At 42.4% G+C, this 15590-nt stretch overlaps 1 protein-coding gene across 2 annotated transcripts; it reads left to right on the forward strand.

The window, feature by feature from the left end:
* Positions 1–77: 77 nt before the first annotated feature.
* Positions 78–13182, forward strand: zc3h7bb (zinc finger CCCH-type containing 7Bb). 2 transcript variants are annotated; one of them, XM_080488493.1, is made up of 21 exons: positions 78–301; positions 1071–1132; positions 1230–1266; positions 1357–1554; positions 2355–2513; positions 2773–2913; positions 2993–3035; positions 3134–3375; positions 4115–4394; positions 5709–5767; positions 5920–6019; positions 7166–7327; positions 7403–7608; positions 8161–8261; positions 8347–8528; positions 9184–9263; positions 10197–10444; positions 10518–10623; positions 10919–11027; positions 11417–11550; positions 12184–13182. In XM_080488493.1, the coding sequence occupies exons 2-21, from the start codon at positions 1074–1076 to the stop codon at positions 12217–12219; spliced, it is 2682 nt and encodes an 893-aa protein (XP_080344619.1). In that variant the 5' UTR covers positions 78–301; positions 1071–1073; the 3' UTR covers positions 12220–13182. The 2 variants fall into 2 exon arrangements, with proteins under 2 accessions (XP_080344619.1, XP_080344618.1); XM_080488492.1 differs by lacking the exon at positions 78–301 and adding an exon at positions 905–909.
* The last annotated feature ends 2408 nt before the right edge of the window (positions 13183–15590 follow it).

Here is a 15590-nt window from a genome sequence, read left to right on the forward strand (position 1 = left end):
GTCGGGGGTGTTTCTGCCGCCCCTTGGCGGTGAACCGAGAGTAGTGTCTCTGCTGCCCCCTGGCGGTCGGACCAGTCCTAGGAACTTGTTGCGGTACTGCACTGGTAAAAACAGCTAGCAGGTAGCAGCGTTAGCCACTCAGCGAGTCCAGCAGCTGCAGTCGAACTCCGTCCACACACCAATGACAGGGACACTCCTCTCACGGACATGCGTTTGGATGCTGACTGAGACTCGGCTGGCTGGTTTCTCCCCGCGGTTCTCGGCCCGCTCCGTGCAGCTCTCGGCGGTCTGACTCCGCTCGGTGAGTTGTCGTGTTCGGCTGGCTGGTTAGCTCTCGGATGGAAGTCCGCCGCTAACTTACCTGGCAGCTCGTCAAATGTGGGTCAGCGTGCTCGGCGGCTCGACATGTCAACTCATCTCACCCGCCGAGGTCGTACGATGTAGTTTAAATCGAAAGAAGTCAGAATAATCTCGCAGCGGCTGGATTTAATTCCCGTTGTATACTTGACTTGTAATGATTAGCATGTAGCACGAATTAGCATATAGCTTAAATGGGCTAATCCCAACTGCCAGCAAGTGGAGTCAGACATTAACGCCATTATCTGCATGTTTCAGATATTTATATTTGTTTTTAATGCTTCAGTAATATATGCACACCCCACACTAATGTTTGCCATTCGCGCCATAGACTTTAGCTTTGTTTGAGGCTAATCGTCAAGATTTAAATGGGGTCTTTGAATCAGGACGTTTCTGGACTTTGAAGGTGAAATAATGTCGTTTATTTGTGTAAGAAATCATCTTTTAAAGAGCTCAAATGTTAGCGTAGCTATTAAAACAGTGTGGCCGTCTTCATTATAAGTTGTTCTCGCTGTTTATTTGCAGGCCCTGGTTCATCCAGGGTGGAAAATGGTGAGCAGCGTTTGTTGTTTTGTTGTTGTCAATCATTGCAGGGATACATGATTGTGCACCACAACATCGATGCTACTTGTGTTTCTTTGACTTTCCGGAGTCTGAGCTGGCATGCAGGAGATTTAAGCAGTTTGCAAGTCAATCCTTGTCTTCGTCCTCAGGCGATGGATCCTGAACGACTGAAACGCAGAGAGGAGATCCAGAAGGCAATGAGCTTTATCCAGTAAGAGCACACACACACACACACACACACACACATGGAAAGCTAAGCTGCAATGTCAGGTGATGAACTGACCACCCCTCTTATTTTCTCTTCACAGGTCATCATTGCCTTTTCCAGAGCCAGAGAGTTATGAGGTTTGCATTTCTCGACTCACTCACTGTTTAGCAAACAGTCCACCTTTCATCAGAAAACATTTTGTATATCCAACTCTGTTTTACTTTCAGGCCTTTCTGACTCAGTTGGTGTGTAATTTGCTGGATGAGGGAAACGCTTGCTTCCGAGACGGGGACTGGCGTCAGGCGACCCAACAGTATGGGGAGGGGATCAGCGTCGCCCGCTACGCCCAGGCGGAAGCACTTGTCATCCCCCATGAGCTACTGGAAAGCCTCTATGTTAACCGAGCTGCTGGCTTCTATCAGACTGTGAGAGAAGGGCGAGGCTGGGGGTTATGTACAGTACTATACAGCGTATACCCACTTATTTTTCAGTCAGTGTACATCCACTTCCAAATCCCCCTGATGCACATCTCAGCAGTATCCAACATTTAGATTGTCTACTTTTTTCCCAAGGATGATGAAGCCATGACCCACGCTACTCTGCCTCTGATTGGCTAGTACTTGCTGCATTCACTGATTTGATTGGTTAAAGTCTATGTTTACTGTGCCACATGTGGGCCGATGAGCCAATCAGAGGTAAAGTATGATGGTCATGACGAGGCACATATTGCTACCCCCTAAAATGTACCGAAATTATGAAACAATGAGCAAATTCTATGGATTGATGTTCAATAGTTGTGTTACTTGCCAATATATAAAGACATTTCTAGGCTGCTTTAAAAGAAGGAAAACAATCTAGCTGATAACCACTTCTCCAGGGAAAACTACACCGCTGATTTTAGGGTATACTTTACTATAACAGTATATCACTTTACAAACAGAGACGGCCGCGCTCATTCGGCTAATTTAGAATTGCCAATTAACGTCAGACACATTTTTTGAACTTTCAGAAACAAACTCCAGACTTGTAACTGCTGTGTGGCCCATTGAAATCAGTTATCATTCAATTATTTGACGTGTTCAGGACTTTTCATCGTCTTTCTTGATGTGCATGTTAATACTCATCGCAACTCTACAATATGTGACGGCATTTAAAGGAACATGTATTCAGTGTTAGTTTCTTACTGTGTCTCTGCTGTGTTTCTGTGTCTCCTCTTCCTCCTCAGAGGGAGTATGAGCGCGGCATTCAGGACTGCGACAGTGCGCTCTGCGTGTCGGAGGGCAGTCGCAGAGCTTTGTACCGCAAAGCGCTCTGTCTCAGGGAGCTGGGTCGACTCAGAGAGGCGTACGAATGTGGAACCAAATGTCTTCTCACTGCACCGCATGTGAGTTATTCATCAATCCATTCACTGGAGCCAATCCCAGCCATCAATGCCATTTATTTTATGAGGTTTACATTATAGTGTTGAGATACACTTAATACTGCTGAAGGCTGAACTGTAGGAAATCACTCAAATAACTGCATGTTTGATGCATAGAATATGTTGAGGTATTTGTTATAACTCGTGCGACTTTATATTTGGGTGTGTCATACCTTTAGAAAGCCAATTCACCCTGAGTTTTTTTTCATCATTCACTCTCCAGGACAGGCAGGTGGGTGACCTGGCTCAGGATCTAGCCAACAAACTTGGCCTAAAGGGTCGTAAAGCCTACGTCAGCCTTCAGACGGAGCCCACCGCCACAGACGGGGAAAGCCTTGGGGAGAGTTCTGCTCCCACCGGAGAGGTAGCCAGTGCTGCCACAGGAATTTTAGGGTGTCGTGTGGGATGTCATGTTTAAAAGCAACTTCTTTCTCTTTCTTTAGATGTCCTCTAATGGGCTGGAGTCTCTAGGTGACATCGGACCAGGTATGGTAAAGTATCCGCCTCTGAACATGTCCACTCTCACCAAAACTCCCATTCTAACACATCACTGCCGTTTCCTCCTCCTCCTCCTCCGTCCCAAGCGGATCTTTCCAGCGCGCAGTGCATCCCCGCTCCCCTGGCCACGCCCATCCCGGTCAGCGACGACCCTTCAACCACCGTGGTCACCTCGTGCACCGACCTGTCGGAGAGCCCCAGCAGCCAGGCTCTGACCCCCATGCCGTACTCGGTGCCGGTGTCGGAGCACATGGACGAGTGCAGCAGCAGCGTCATCAAGGACGAGCTGGAAAGCCTGTTGCAATGCATTCCTAAGAATGTCCTTGAGGTGAGTGAAGGACGTGGACAAAACAGAACCAGCGAGCCGCAACACCACTGGGTTCTCCTGTAACCCATCTGTTAATTTCAGTTATTGAAAAGTAATCACTCAACATCCATCTTCTCAGTGCTTCATCCAATTTAGGGGGACAATTCTTTAAATCACTTAACATCCAGCCTCGACTTATCAAGCCACACCTGAACTTTTGAAAAGAAGCTTCAACTTCAGTACACTGGTATCTGTGCATCCCTTCTTAAATGTGATCAGGACTTTTTTTTTTTTTTTTTTTTCTAAAGTAGACTTTTTGAATGAATGTTTGGTTTATCTCTGGTCAAAGTTCAACACATAGGAAATTCCTTGGATCAGTTGAAATGATCCAAGGAAAGGAAAAGGCTGATGCCAGTGTCTCATTTATGCCAATAAACTCATGTTAACCTCAAATACGAGCAAGTTACAAACAAAAACCAAAATCAACAAAAGCACGACCAAAAGAACAGAATATAACATAAAATACATTGATTTTTCTATCTATCCAGACTATCCAGACTTTAAATGATTTGGGTCATGTTCAAACTATAAAAGCACTCTATAATTCAGACCCAACTTGAGTTTTTCCTTTTCGAACTAGGCTAAATGAACCAGACTCTTTTAAAAGGAACAATGGATTTCCTAAACTAGGGTTGCTGTGCCTAGTAAGTAGTTCACCTGCATGTTAAAGGATGAACAAAGTTTCCGTCTCCTCCTCCAGAATCCAGTTCAGGGTGCTATCCCAACCAATCTCCCCAACACAGCGGTGGGTCTCCGGCCTCCGTACTCGCCGAGCCTTCCAGCCCCGTCCCCTCAGCTGCCCCCCGCCTTCTTCAGCTCCTCCATCAGCGACATGCCCTCCCTGGAGCCGTACCCACCGCTGCGGGACCAGGGCTCCACCCAGGCGCAGGACGCACTGGGAGGCTTCTCCACCGACGGAGAAGGGAAAGCAGGAGTCGGCGCTGGCGGGCTCGACTCGTTGTCGGAGTACACTCTCCCCGGTGAGTCAAGCAGGAACGGCTTTCAGTGTGAGTGCGAGGAACAGAGTCTGTCTTTGTCTCACGTTGGCTGCGGGCCGATCTAAGAAGAGATCGTGTTGGTTCCATCACTTACAATTCAACATTAACACGGGGCATTCATTTAAACCAAGGTTGTCTAGACACAGCTCATGTTGAGGAGCCAGACTAGTAATATATCATTAGAATCTATTCATCACGACTATTTTAAATGTTTCCTTTTGTTTGATTGTAAGGACGTAAGAGTATTTTATTAGAAAATATCCACGTTTGATTAAAAACTTTTTACAAAACTTGAACAAGTTGAGATTTGTAAAGACGATTAAATGCAATTTCTAAATGATGTTGATTGTTACGATGCTTCTCAGTGCAAAAAAAACAGTGAAATGCTCCAAAACTAAGTTCTCAATTTGCAGCCAGTATATATTTTTTTCCAGTAAATTATGTTGCATTTAAAATTACAGCTACTGACCTTCATTTGGCAAATCTTATCTATCACATTGTTTCTCTAAGTTTCATCGTCATGTCAGCTACTTAAACTGTGTGAACACCTGTTTATAATTTAGAAACAGCTTTTCCTTTTTATGTTTGTTTAGCGATGCAACGTCATTCTGTGTTTGACACTCACACTGATTTCAACCACAATAAAATCATCTTGGACACTTCTCAATATCCATATTCTCCAATTTTGTAGCTTTAAAATTTAAATACAGCATAAATAATAAAGTGTATTTTTCAAATAGCTATTTGAAATTGTGAAACTTCCTTAGTTCTTTTACGCAAATTGAAATATTTCACGTTTTTAATTTAGGAGAATTTTTGCCTTTTTATAAGTCATGAAAATGATAAATCCATTATGTCAGAATATTAGATTAACAAAATCAGATATTTATTTTAACCAAAGGCCAACTGATATATTATGACGTATATGACAGTAAATTAATTTGACAACAAATCGTCAAGGAATTTTTAAAATATTGTATCACCGTTATTACTGTCAACAAAACTGGAAAAACTGACGTGATTTTCCTATCACCAATCATTGCGCACACTACTGATTTAATCATTAATATTGTGTTTTAATAAACATGTCTATCATAGTGTGACTCCTGCATGTAACTGAGTATTGATAACAATAGTACAAACAATCTTATCTCCACTCATGAAGTGACTTTGCTGCTGGAGCGCAGTTCTGAGTGTCGACTTTAACCTGAGACGTGCGTCATTGGCAGGCGGTGTGAGTCAGCAGTATCACAATATGGTGTCTGACACCAGTGTCCTTGTGTCTGTGGTCTTCAGGGGGACGAGTGTGTCACAGCTTCATCCCTGGGATGCGCAACCACAGTGCTTCACACGCAGTAAGTAAAACGTACACAGTGAGCATTTCTGTACTTTATCTGTTGCAGGGAAGTTGTTTTTATTTTTTTTTTTAATTGAGCTCTATTTCATTCATGGTCTTTATCTATACAGCCACACCTCTCTCTGCCCCCTCCCCTCTCTCTCTCTGCAGAACGGTCCAGGAGGAACCAACCTGTCACTGCTCTCCAGGAATCCTTTGGCAGCCACACACGAGTTTCGGCAGGCGTGTCATGCCTGTTACAGCCGAATAGGTGGGAGAGATGAACTTTATCTTTTGTTTATCTTTGGCCGTCTACTGTGTCAAAATTTTGGCGTTGCTATCTTCCCTCAGCCTACAAAAAATGTGAACAATGTAGGGCTGCCTCTGATTTAAAACAAAAAAAAAAAGAAAAAACTTGACAGGACATTACAACAGGCAAAAGGCTCCACCTTGTGGTTTCATTCAGCTCTGCAGGAAGCTCACAAACAGAACTGATAGTTTGACAATTCTTATGCAGTGACTTTTCTTCAGTCCGCCATTAAGGAGCATTTATAAGCAAATCTACAGCGAGTTCTGCAACTTCATCGTGGAGTGACAGTTTCAAACTTTCTTGCTAATGATAGGGCCCTTTTGTGCCGTATCACACAAAATGCAACACACCTGGAATTCCAGACAAAATCCAAGCATTTAAAAAAAAAAAAAAAGTATTTTATCCACAACCGAGCATCTCAAAGTTAAGCATGGATCCTATTCCAAAACTACTTTTAGTCACTTGTTTAGAACGTACTTGTTTAGACTACGTCTTAGTAGACTGCATCTATAACTAATGGATGCCTTCCCATTATTCATAGTATTTAATTTTTTTATAATTTTAGGAGAAAAAAATTAATTCCATTATAAAGTAGTGATTTCAGTAAAATTTTCATGTACAGTAAAAGGGACTATAATCAGCACAACTGTCCACATTTAGACAACATGAGACTAAGATCCTTGACACATGATGATGTAACGGTCATAAAATTGAAGCTATTGCTGATTTTGCAGCAATTGATCAATAAATAGCTATTTATATTTATCTAACAGAAAAGCTACAAAAAATTCAACCAAGAGAAATTGTATTTGTACGATGTTCTGGTTGCCTCAGTTAGATTTTAAGGTTTACCAGAAAGAGAGGAATTAACAAACAATTCCGGCAATCATGCTATGAAGCTGATGATATAAACCTGCATGTCATTTAAGTTAAATTCTTGGGCGTTGCGTCATGTCCACATTGAAAGCCCTCCACACGACGCCCAATCTTAGTACATCAATTTCACATTTGGTTAAAAGGTTTCTAGACGTTTACTGGCAGTATTTTGTTTTCACAAATTGGTTGCTGTGCTATACTCTGTTAATTCTCTCGCCTCCTGGCTCCCAGGTCCTCGAGTGATGGACTACAAGTACCAGCCAGAGGCAGCACATCGCTGCAAGAGAGACGTGTTGCTGTGTCGCCTCAAAAACACAGACGACCCCACCTGGAAGCGGATTCGTCCCCGGCCTGCACGGAACAACTTCCTTGGAGCATTTGTACTATGTAAAGGTAAGTTTGCTGTCTGAATGAAACATTTCGTGGACGTTTATACCAGATGCTAAGATGACATGTTGTGTTTCACAGAGGTGCAGGAGCGTCAGGAGTGCCAGTATGGGGAAAACTGTACGTTTGCTTACTGCCAGGAGGAGATCGACGTGTGGACGCAGGAGAGAAAAGGCGCACTGAGCCGGGAGCTGCTCTTTGACCCTCTGGGCAGCACAGAGCGACGGGCGCTCAGTGTCACCAGACTGCTGCAGCTCCACATGGGCATGTTCATGTTCCTCTGTGAGGTGAGACCGCAGTCTGCCTCACATTACTCTGCTTCACCACTGAGTCAAAGATTTAACTTTAATGATTTGAGGTTTTTAACGGAATCCATGCACACAACTTAATTATTCCCATTTATTTTTTTTCCGAATTGTGATGCAGTTTTTATTTCTCATTTACAGAAATTATTTTGTTCTATCCTTTTCTATGATTAATCGGTCTGTGATAACTTATTCTGTGATTGATATACACATCTGTGATCCATAATTGTGTGCAATAGATTTGTATAGGTAGAACTTGTATATCTGTTTGTTCTAAATGTATACCGTCCTTTTTGTACATTTTGTATTTAATTGTTTCATAATAACGTCACATTTTCAGTTATTTTTTTTAATTTTTTTCTTTTGAGGACCACAATGGAAAGAAGTCTCTTTTATGACTTTTTGTGTCATCCTCTGGTTTTTTTTACATGTCATCATAATGATTCATATATATTTGTATATTTTTATTTTGTAAGTACATGTGGAAAATCCAAATAGATTCAAATCAACGTTATCCCCTCTGCTTGTGCGCAGGAATGTTTCGACAGTAAGCCTCGCATCATCAGCAAACGCAGCAAAGAAAACTTGGCGGTCTGCTCGAACCTCACAGCTCGACATCCGTTTGACGACAACAAGTGAGTCCAACGTCAAAACAGCGGCGTCCTATCGGACAGAGCCGGGAAAAGGTTGATCCTCACGAGCCTCCTCTGTGACATGCAGGTGCCTGGTGCACGTGGTGAGGTCGGCCAATGTGCGCTACAGTAAGGTGCGTCCGCTGCACCCGCTCTGTCAGTTCGACGTCTGTCGCCACGAGGTCCGATATGGCTGCCAGCGCGAGGACAGCTGCTCCTTCGCTCACTCCGTCATAGAGCTCAAATGCTGGGTTCTACAACAGGACACTGGTGAGTAGAAAGAATATGAGCATACGAGTGCAATCGTTCCACAACATTGAAACATCTCACTCTGTCCATCTCTGATAAACCAGGGCTGTCATGTAGGATTTATATAATGAAAGCATGGTGTCAATATAAGTGGGGTTTCTTCAGGGTCTGTGAACACGCTCTGGCTGATACTTTCACTCAAACGAGCAGGTCTTTCAAACCTGTTCCATTTATAAAAAATTTTTTTTTTTAAAAAAGTGTCTCACTGTCTTGATCCACCTCCGACATGTTGGCAATAATAATGTGGGCATCCTGCTATGGAGCTACAGAGCAACGTGGAAAAAACAAGGAGACATACAAGCTTACGAGGGGCTCTGCACACATTAGTTCAAGTTGCAGAAGATCATTTACACCACATGTCTTATTTGATAAGATGATCATCTATACAGGAGTGTCACAGAGCCAGAGATTCAACTGTGATGAAATAAATCTTAGGGCATTGCAGACGAGGCTTTATTCTCGTATATAACTATTTTCCATGTGCTTTGCCTAATGGGCTCGCTGTGTGGTAGCCTTTTCCCAGTGACTGTAATACAAGACTTAATTTGGGAATGTTTCTGCTATGAGCAAAATCAAATTATGTAACGAACTGGCATCTGTTTGGTATTTCCTGCAGGCATCACCCATGAAGAGATGGTGCAGGAGTCTAAAAGACACTGGCAAAGGCTGGAGCAGAACGCACAGAAGCAGCAGAAGGTGAGGTCAAAGTAAGGTTTTAAGAGCAATTGGAAAGATGTGAAATCCCACAAATACATATGAGATAATAGTCGTTAGAATATCACTACTTGAGGCAAAATTTAAATTCTTTGTAAGAAGGTTGACTCAACACCTTTTTGCGAAAACTTGTTTTATTGATAAGTGACTTTAGTAAAAACGACACCAATAACTACGACTCTTTAGTCTTGTATTTTGTGCATAATTTCTAAATAAACCAGCAAGAAAAGGAAACTTTTTTCAGTCTCCTAAATCCTCTACAGTAGAAATGTGACCTTCATTTTCAAGTACTGGGGTAAACAAGAGTTTATTTCAAACAGTAAACAGAAAAGCTTTGAGGATGTGGTTTGTTTTTCTCGTCCTGTAGTTTAGAACAAAGTGCCAGTTAATATCCAGAAACTACTGTGCTGTTTCTTTTAGCAATCTGCTTGCTGGTTTAATGTGGTCTTCTGCTATTAATTTTCATTTCTATTGTTTGCATTTTAGAATAGAATAGAATGGCAATACTTCAATGTTGGCCTTTAATCAATTTAGTTTTCAAATTAATTTCAGCAGTCAATACTTTAAATTGTGTTTGCTTGTTTTATGGAAGACTGCTTGAAGCTGCAATTTGGGTGTGAGAGATACTTTAATGATGGTAATAAAAACATTTTAAATGATTATTGTTACTATTAGTATTGACATCGGGATCAGTGATTACAACAAGTAATTAGGTTTCTTTGTGATAATTTGTCACCCTTCACCTCGTTATTCCTGTAAAAGAGGATTATTTCCTCAGTCTGTCAATGTTGTCTCAGTGAAACGACATTTATTCCTTATTTCGGGTTTGTCGACGATCATTTGAGGAGAATCCTTTGGGAATCTTTGTTATTCTTGACCAGCCCTTTCAGTTTAATCTCCGTCTGTCTCTTTCAGCCGATCCACATCCCCCACCCGAGCAGCAGCATCCCTCCGGGGGGAATGGGGGGCATGTGCAGCGGAGTTGTTGGAGATGGCATGGGCGGGGGCGGCGTGGGTCCGGTCGGAGGGTTGGGGGCCGGGGCGGGAAGGGGGCGGCCCCTCAATCTGAAGATGAAGTTCGTGTGTGGCCAGTGCTGGAGAGAAGGTCAGGTCAACGAGCCCGACAAGAACCTCAAGTACTGCACGGCCAAGGCCCGGCACAGGTGAGGTCCGCGGCGCCGCAGAGGCAGAGCTGCAAACATTTGAACACACTAAACGTTCTCTGAATTTGTTCAGCTGGACGAAGGAGCGCCGGGTGTTGCTGGTCAAATCTTTTGAGAAGAAGAAGTGGGTAGTTGTTCGACCACTTCCTTTCTCCCGCACCTATCCACAGCAATATGACGTGAGTCTCTCCTTTTTACTCTTTCTCACTGTTTTTCCTGCAACCTTAACAGCTCCAGATGTGAGAATTAACTGTAGTCACACTATAGGCCAAAGTGAAGACATCTGCGTTCGGTAGGTTCGTCCTTTGTTGTGACAAATCTTGTTCATTGCAAAAGACTTGAGATATTTATGCTATTTCAACAAATTTAACCAACATGTATGTTGTCTCACAACAACTGCAAACAGGTATTCTCTTTAAATGTGCAAGGTTTACTATCCTTTAAAAAAAAAATTCCCCTCTCTCTCTCTGCCAGATGTGCGTTCATGTGATGAAACAGAAAAAGTGCCACTATATCGGGAATTGCTCCTTCGCTCACAGTCTGGAGGAGAGAGACGTCTGGACGTACATGAAGAACAACAGCTGTAAGCGCCTGACCCGTAAACGCAGCTCTACATTCTCATATCAGCGGGTTCTTTTTATGATAACTTTATTTTATAGACAGTAACTTCACTTTTTATATTCAGGTTTGGATTAACTCTTTACTCTTGTAGTTGTGGCTTTTAATGGCAATCCAATAAATAAATCCTGCTGTCATAATTTGTTGACATAAGCACAGCAGAAATTGTCTGTGTATATTCTACATATTGATCAGTCCAGGAATGAATGAAGGGGAATAACGATGCATGCTGAGATGGGATTACTTGGTTTTGCTGCTGCAACATAACCATCATCTGCATTTAGTAGAATAAATAAAAGCTGAAAGTCATTAAAATTTAAATTCATGCTCTCGTGTTTCTGTCGTCCCCTGTAGTGAGAGACATGCAGCAGATGTACGAGCTGTGGCTGCAGCTCACCAATCAGAGTCGACGCACAGATAATTCAGCCGTGACCCCGCCTCCAGAGGACAAGCAGGTCACGATAACGGCGGACTACACAGAAGGCATGGTGAGTGGATGATAACACCGGCGTCCCAGAGGTCGGACTAATGGAGGCGGTATTTTAATCTATTTTCTTCAATTTATTACACTAACAAAATAGATGGAATCACATGAAGCTTATTTTATTGGTTAAACTGGACCCGTCATGTTTTTCTGCAACACACATTTCAGGCACAACAGCAGCCTGCAAGATAATAACCAAATGTTTTGTTAGAGCTGGATTGTTTGAAGCTCTTCAGAACATCATTTCATATTTATTTGTCCAGTAGGATTTGGAAACACCGCTGTGATTGTTGTATTTTGATTTTCTGTTTTGAAGAGACATCTTTTCTTCCCAGGAGTTTTTAGGTTGTTTAAGTGCTGTTGATTGTGGAAAAGAGATTAACTTAGACATAACAAAACATGTTTTGTAACTTCTGAGAATCTGAATTTCTATCTTTGGTTACAGAGAGAAAATATTTTATGTAACTCAGTTTTCAAGCCCCGCTGGGAATAGATAAAAAAATTAGGGCATTTCCCAGAGGACTTGTCCCACCATTCCTGAAAATAAACATCTGGAGAATCTTCCAGAGTCGTTTCTAGGTTACTTTCTCTGTCTGCAGTTTGAGCTGTTATGTCGATGTGTGTGTGTGTAATCTAGGGAGGCCGGCGGTTGTCGGACGGGGACGACCTCTGAGTGTTGCCCCGGGGGGCAGCTGACGGCCGCTCGGCTGCAGACGGACACACAGACAGGCCTGCCACACCAGCTACAACCCAACAGACCGCCATCGAACCACTCGGACCTCCCCCAGCGTCCGGCCAGCTGTGATGAAGCAATTGGACCCACCCCCCAAACAAAACAAAAAAATGGTCGATCCTACTCTTGATATATGCATACACTCAACACACAGATCACAGGCACCAACTAACTCAAAGAGTAAGCTTTGTAAATAAGATGCAGGACTTTGGCTTTAGTTTTCTTTCATGCTGCAGTTCACACCTTTAGGTTCCCCCTCAACAATCCCACAGTCAACTCAAACAATCCACTCGTGTTCCTTAAAGTTCTGACTGCACGTCTGCGTCCACCAGGCACCTTCTTTATTTTTTTTATTATTTTTTTTTTTTAACGTTTTTCTTCTCCAACCCTGATGGCACTGAAACGACTCTTGCATGGGCGCGCGGGTCGCTGCTCTCAGATTTAGCTTGGCAATCCTTCAAGACGCAGCTTAAGCCGAGTACTCGCGCTGAAAGTTAAGATTTTAACTTTAGAGTGCCAAGAAGAAGAAAAAAGGCCAAGCTCCTCCCAGTGCCGTTTGTGGCTGCAAACTGGAAGAAAACCGATAAAAGCGTCGGCTTCCTGGTGGACCCGCGTCCAGACGCTCGGCAAAAACCAAATCCTCCCCTCCCTCCTTCAAAGGACCGGAGCGAGAGAGGGTCTGAATAAATTTATGGAGATTGATTTAAAGCATCTTTTTTATTTTTTATTTTTCTTTTCTTTTCATAGGGAGTTAACTTCCTTGTTATATCGTCTGCCATATTGGTGGGATGCTATGAATGTAACGCCTGCATGGGCCTTCAAAACGAGGAAATCGGTGATCGAAAAAGCGTTGCTGTGGCGGAATGTGTGCAAGTGTTCTTGCATGCCTGAAAAACTAGTGTGACATCGAAGCCCCGGAGACCCTCCTCCCCCTCCCCGTTCATAGATTAAAAACGTGCTGGTGTGCAGCTCACGCAGAGTGTAGACTGCAGATCTCCATCTGAAAAAGATGACCTCCTTTGGACTGAAGCATGGTGCGATATACTTAAGTTGTGCGAGAAAAAGGCAAAGAATGATGATTTCAGACAAAAAACGTCCAAATTGATAGAGAAGCTTTAAAAAAAAGCTTTAGAAATGGACAAAGATGATGAAGAATATATATTTTTTTTTCTAGTTGATTGTTGGAATATTTAAACTATAAATTGAATGTGAGGACAAGTTGCCACATCTTCAGTTGGTGGGGGTCAAAAGAAAGAAAAAACAAAACAATCATTAACGTTCTGACGGCCTTCAAGATGGAGACCTGCGTTCCTCATATGCACCCAAATATTTAGTTCCCCACAGCTAACGTCAGAGAAACCTTGTCATTGCTCGAAAAGCTGTTAGTTGGAGGCGGGGAAATGATTCACACCACATGATGTGCCTATAAACAACATACACACACACACACACACACACACACACACAGAGGCAGGCAGGATAACTGATGCCATCTTATTCTAGCCTTTAATGTGGACAGAGACTTGGCGAAGGTATGTCTATATTCAGATACACACATATTATACATATAATGGTATACTACTAATAATAATTGATAACTTAGCGGTTAAGCTTAATAAATATATAACCTGAAACCTGTATTGATTACATAGAACTTCTTGTTATTGAGGTATTGCTATATGACATGTATCGCTGAAGTAGATAGTGATATTTTTTTTTTTTAATTTTTTTTTTTTTTTTCTGATTCTTTTTTTATTTGAGAGTTTTCCTTCTGTGTGGGTTGTTCCAGACGGGGATTGTTGCAGCCGGGTTTCAACTTATTAATTAGTTTCAGGAGAAAATAAGCAAGTCTCTCAAGTTAGAAGTTATTTTCTTTCTTTCATCCACCAGCTGAACTGGATGTATAGAAAGGTGGAAAGTGACCTTTTTCCCCCCTTCAGGTTTTAGAGACGCTTTAGAGAAACTTCAGACAATAAATGAACAGAGAAACACAAGGACAAGTATTATAAACTCATTAAAGAACATCAAACCTAATTTTATCTTAGAACGATGTTTGTATCGGTAGACGCTCGAGTGTCCAGCTCTTATTTTGACATTCGGCCAGTCGAGCAGGAGCCTCAGCCGTCACCCACTAAATGGCCCCCGTCTGGAACAGCCCCGGTATTAGCTTCCTCGAGGGATCGTATTACTACTACTCCTAGTATTATGATGAATATGATGACTATAATGATTGCTATCTATTGACTATTTCTATTTCTCCTCTATATGCTATCGATATATGTATGTTAATTGCAATGTATAACTCTCTTTATATATGTATCCATGTATGAATATAATAATTAACAGTAAATATGCGTCTGCGTGTGCGGCGGTGTGCAGCTCTGTCCGGGAGGCGGCGGAGCGCCCTATAGGCCGATTTAAGTCCAACAGCTGGTGATGTCAGGTGGTTATAGGCCACCAGCAGCTGTGGGTTGTTGTTGAGCTCCGTTTGTAGGTTAAAGGATAAAAAACAAAAAGGCTACTGATGATTGAAGTATATTGTAACATGTTTAATTCTCACGGCCGGTGCTTTGTGTTCATTCATGCACCAGGCAAGGGCAGATCTGCAAACAGGAGTGTACACAGACGCCTATATACTCCCGTATAGCGCCTTATTCGATATACTACACCTATAAGATGATACATACCCCTATTGTATAATCCTGCTTACTATATACAGTATATGATACCTGATACCTATTATAATACTTAGACATCCTTATAAGGTAATTTAGATAAGAGATGGTGGGCTGTCTTTTTGTTTTTCTGTGGTTGTAGAACAAGTGCGTTCTGGTGGGGAAAGTGTTCTCATCTCGTCTCATGGAGGGTTAAATCAGACTTGTTGTTAGGAGAGAGAGACGCCGCCTCAAATGCTCCACGTCACTCAGGAGTTGCTGGTTCAGAATATTCTCCTTGAAAATGAAAACGTCAGAATCCGGCAAGAATGTCACAGATGTGGGAACAATAGATTTAAAGAGAAAACTAGAAGATGGATAAAAGATGATGAACGTCATTGTTCGCATTTTCAATCTTTTTTCATTCACATTTAGCCGGTTTGAATTCCCACTGATCGCAATTTGTTGAAACATATTTCCGGAATTCAAAGTGGAACATTTGAGGTGTGGACCTTGTTCTTTTCAGTAACTGATGCACTCGGGAGCGAAAACAAACTGGGGATGCCCCGTGCTGCATGTTCTGTCAGTTCGTGTGTGTGTGTTGGTAACATGACACAAACTTATTTGGAAGGTCTGCGGCGGCCATGAATAATTAGA

This window comes from Lipophrys pholis, assembly GCF_963383615.2.
Source record: "Lipophrys pholis genome assembly, chromosome: 1".
NCBI lineage: Eukaryota > Metazoa > Chordata > Actinopteri > Blenniiformes > Blenniidae > Lipophrys > Lipophrys pholis.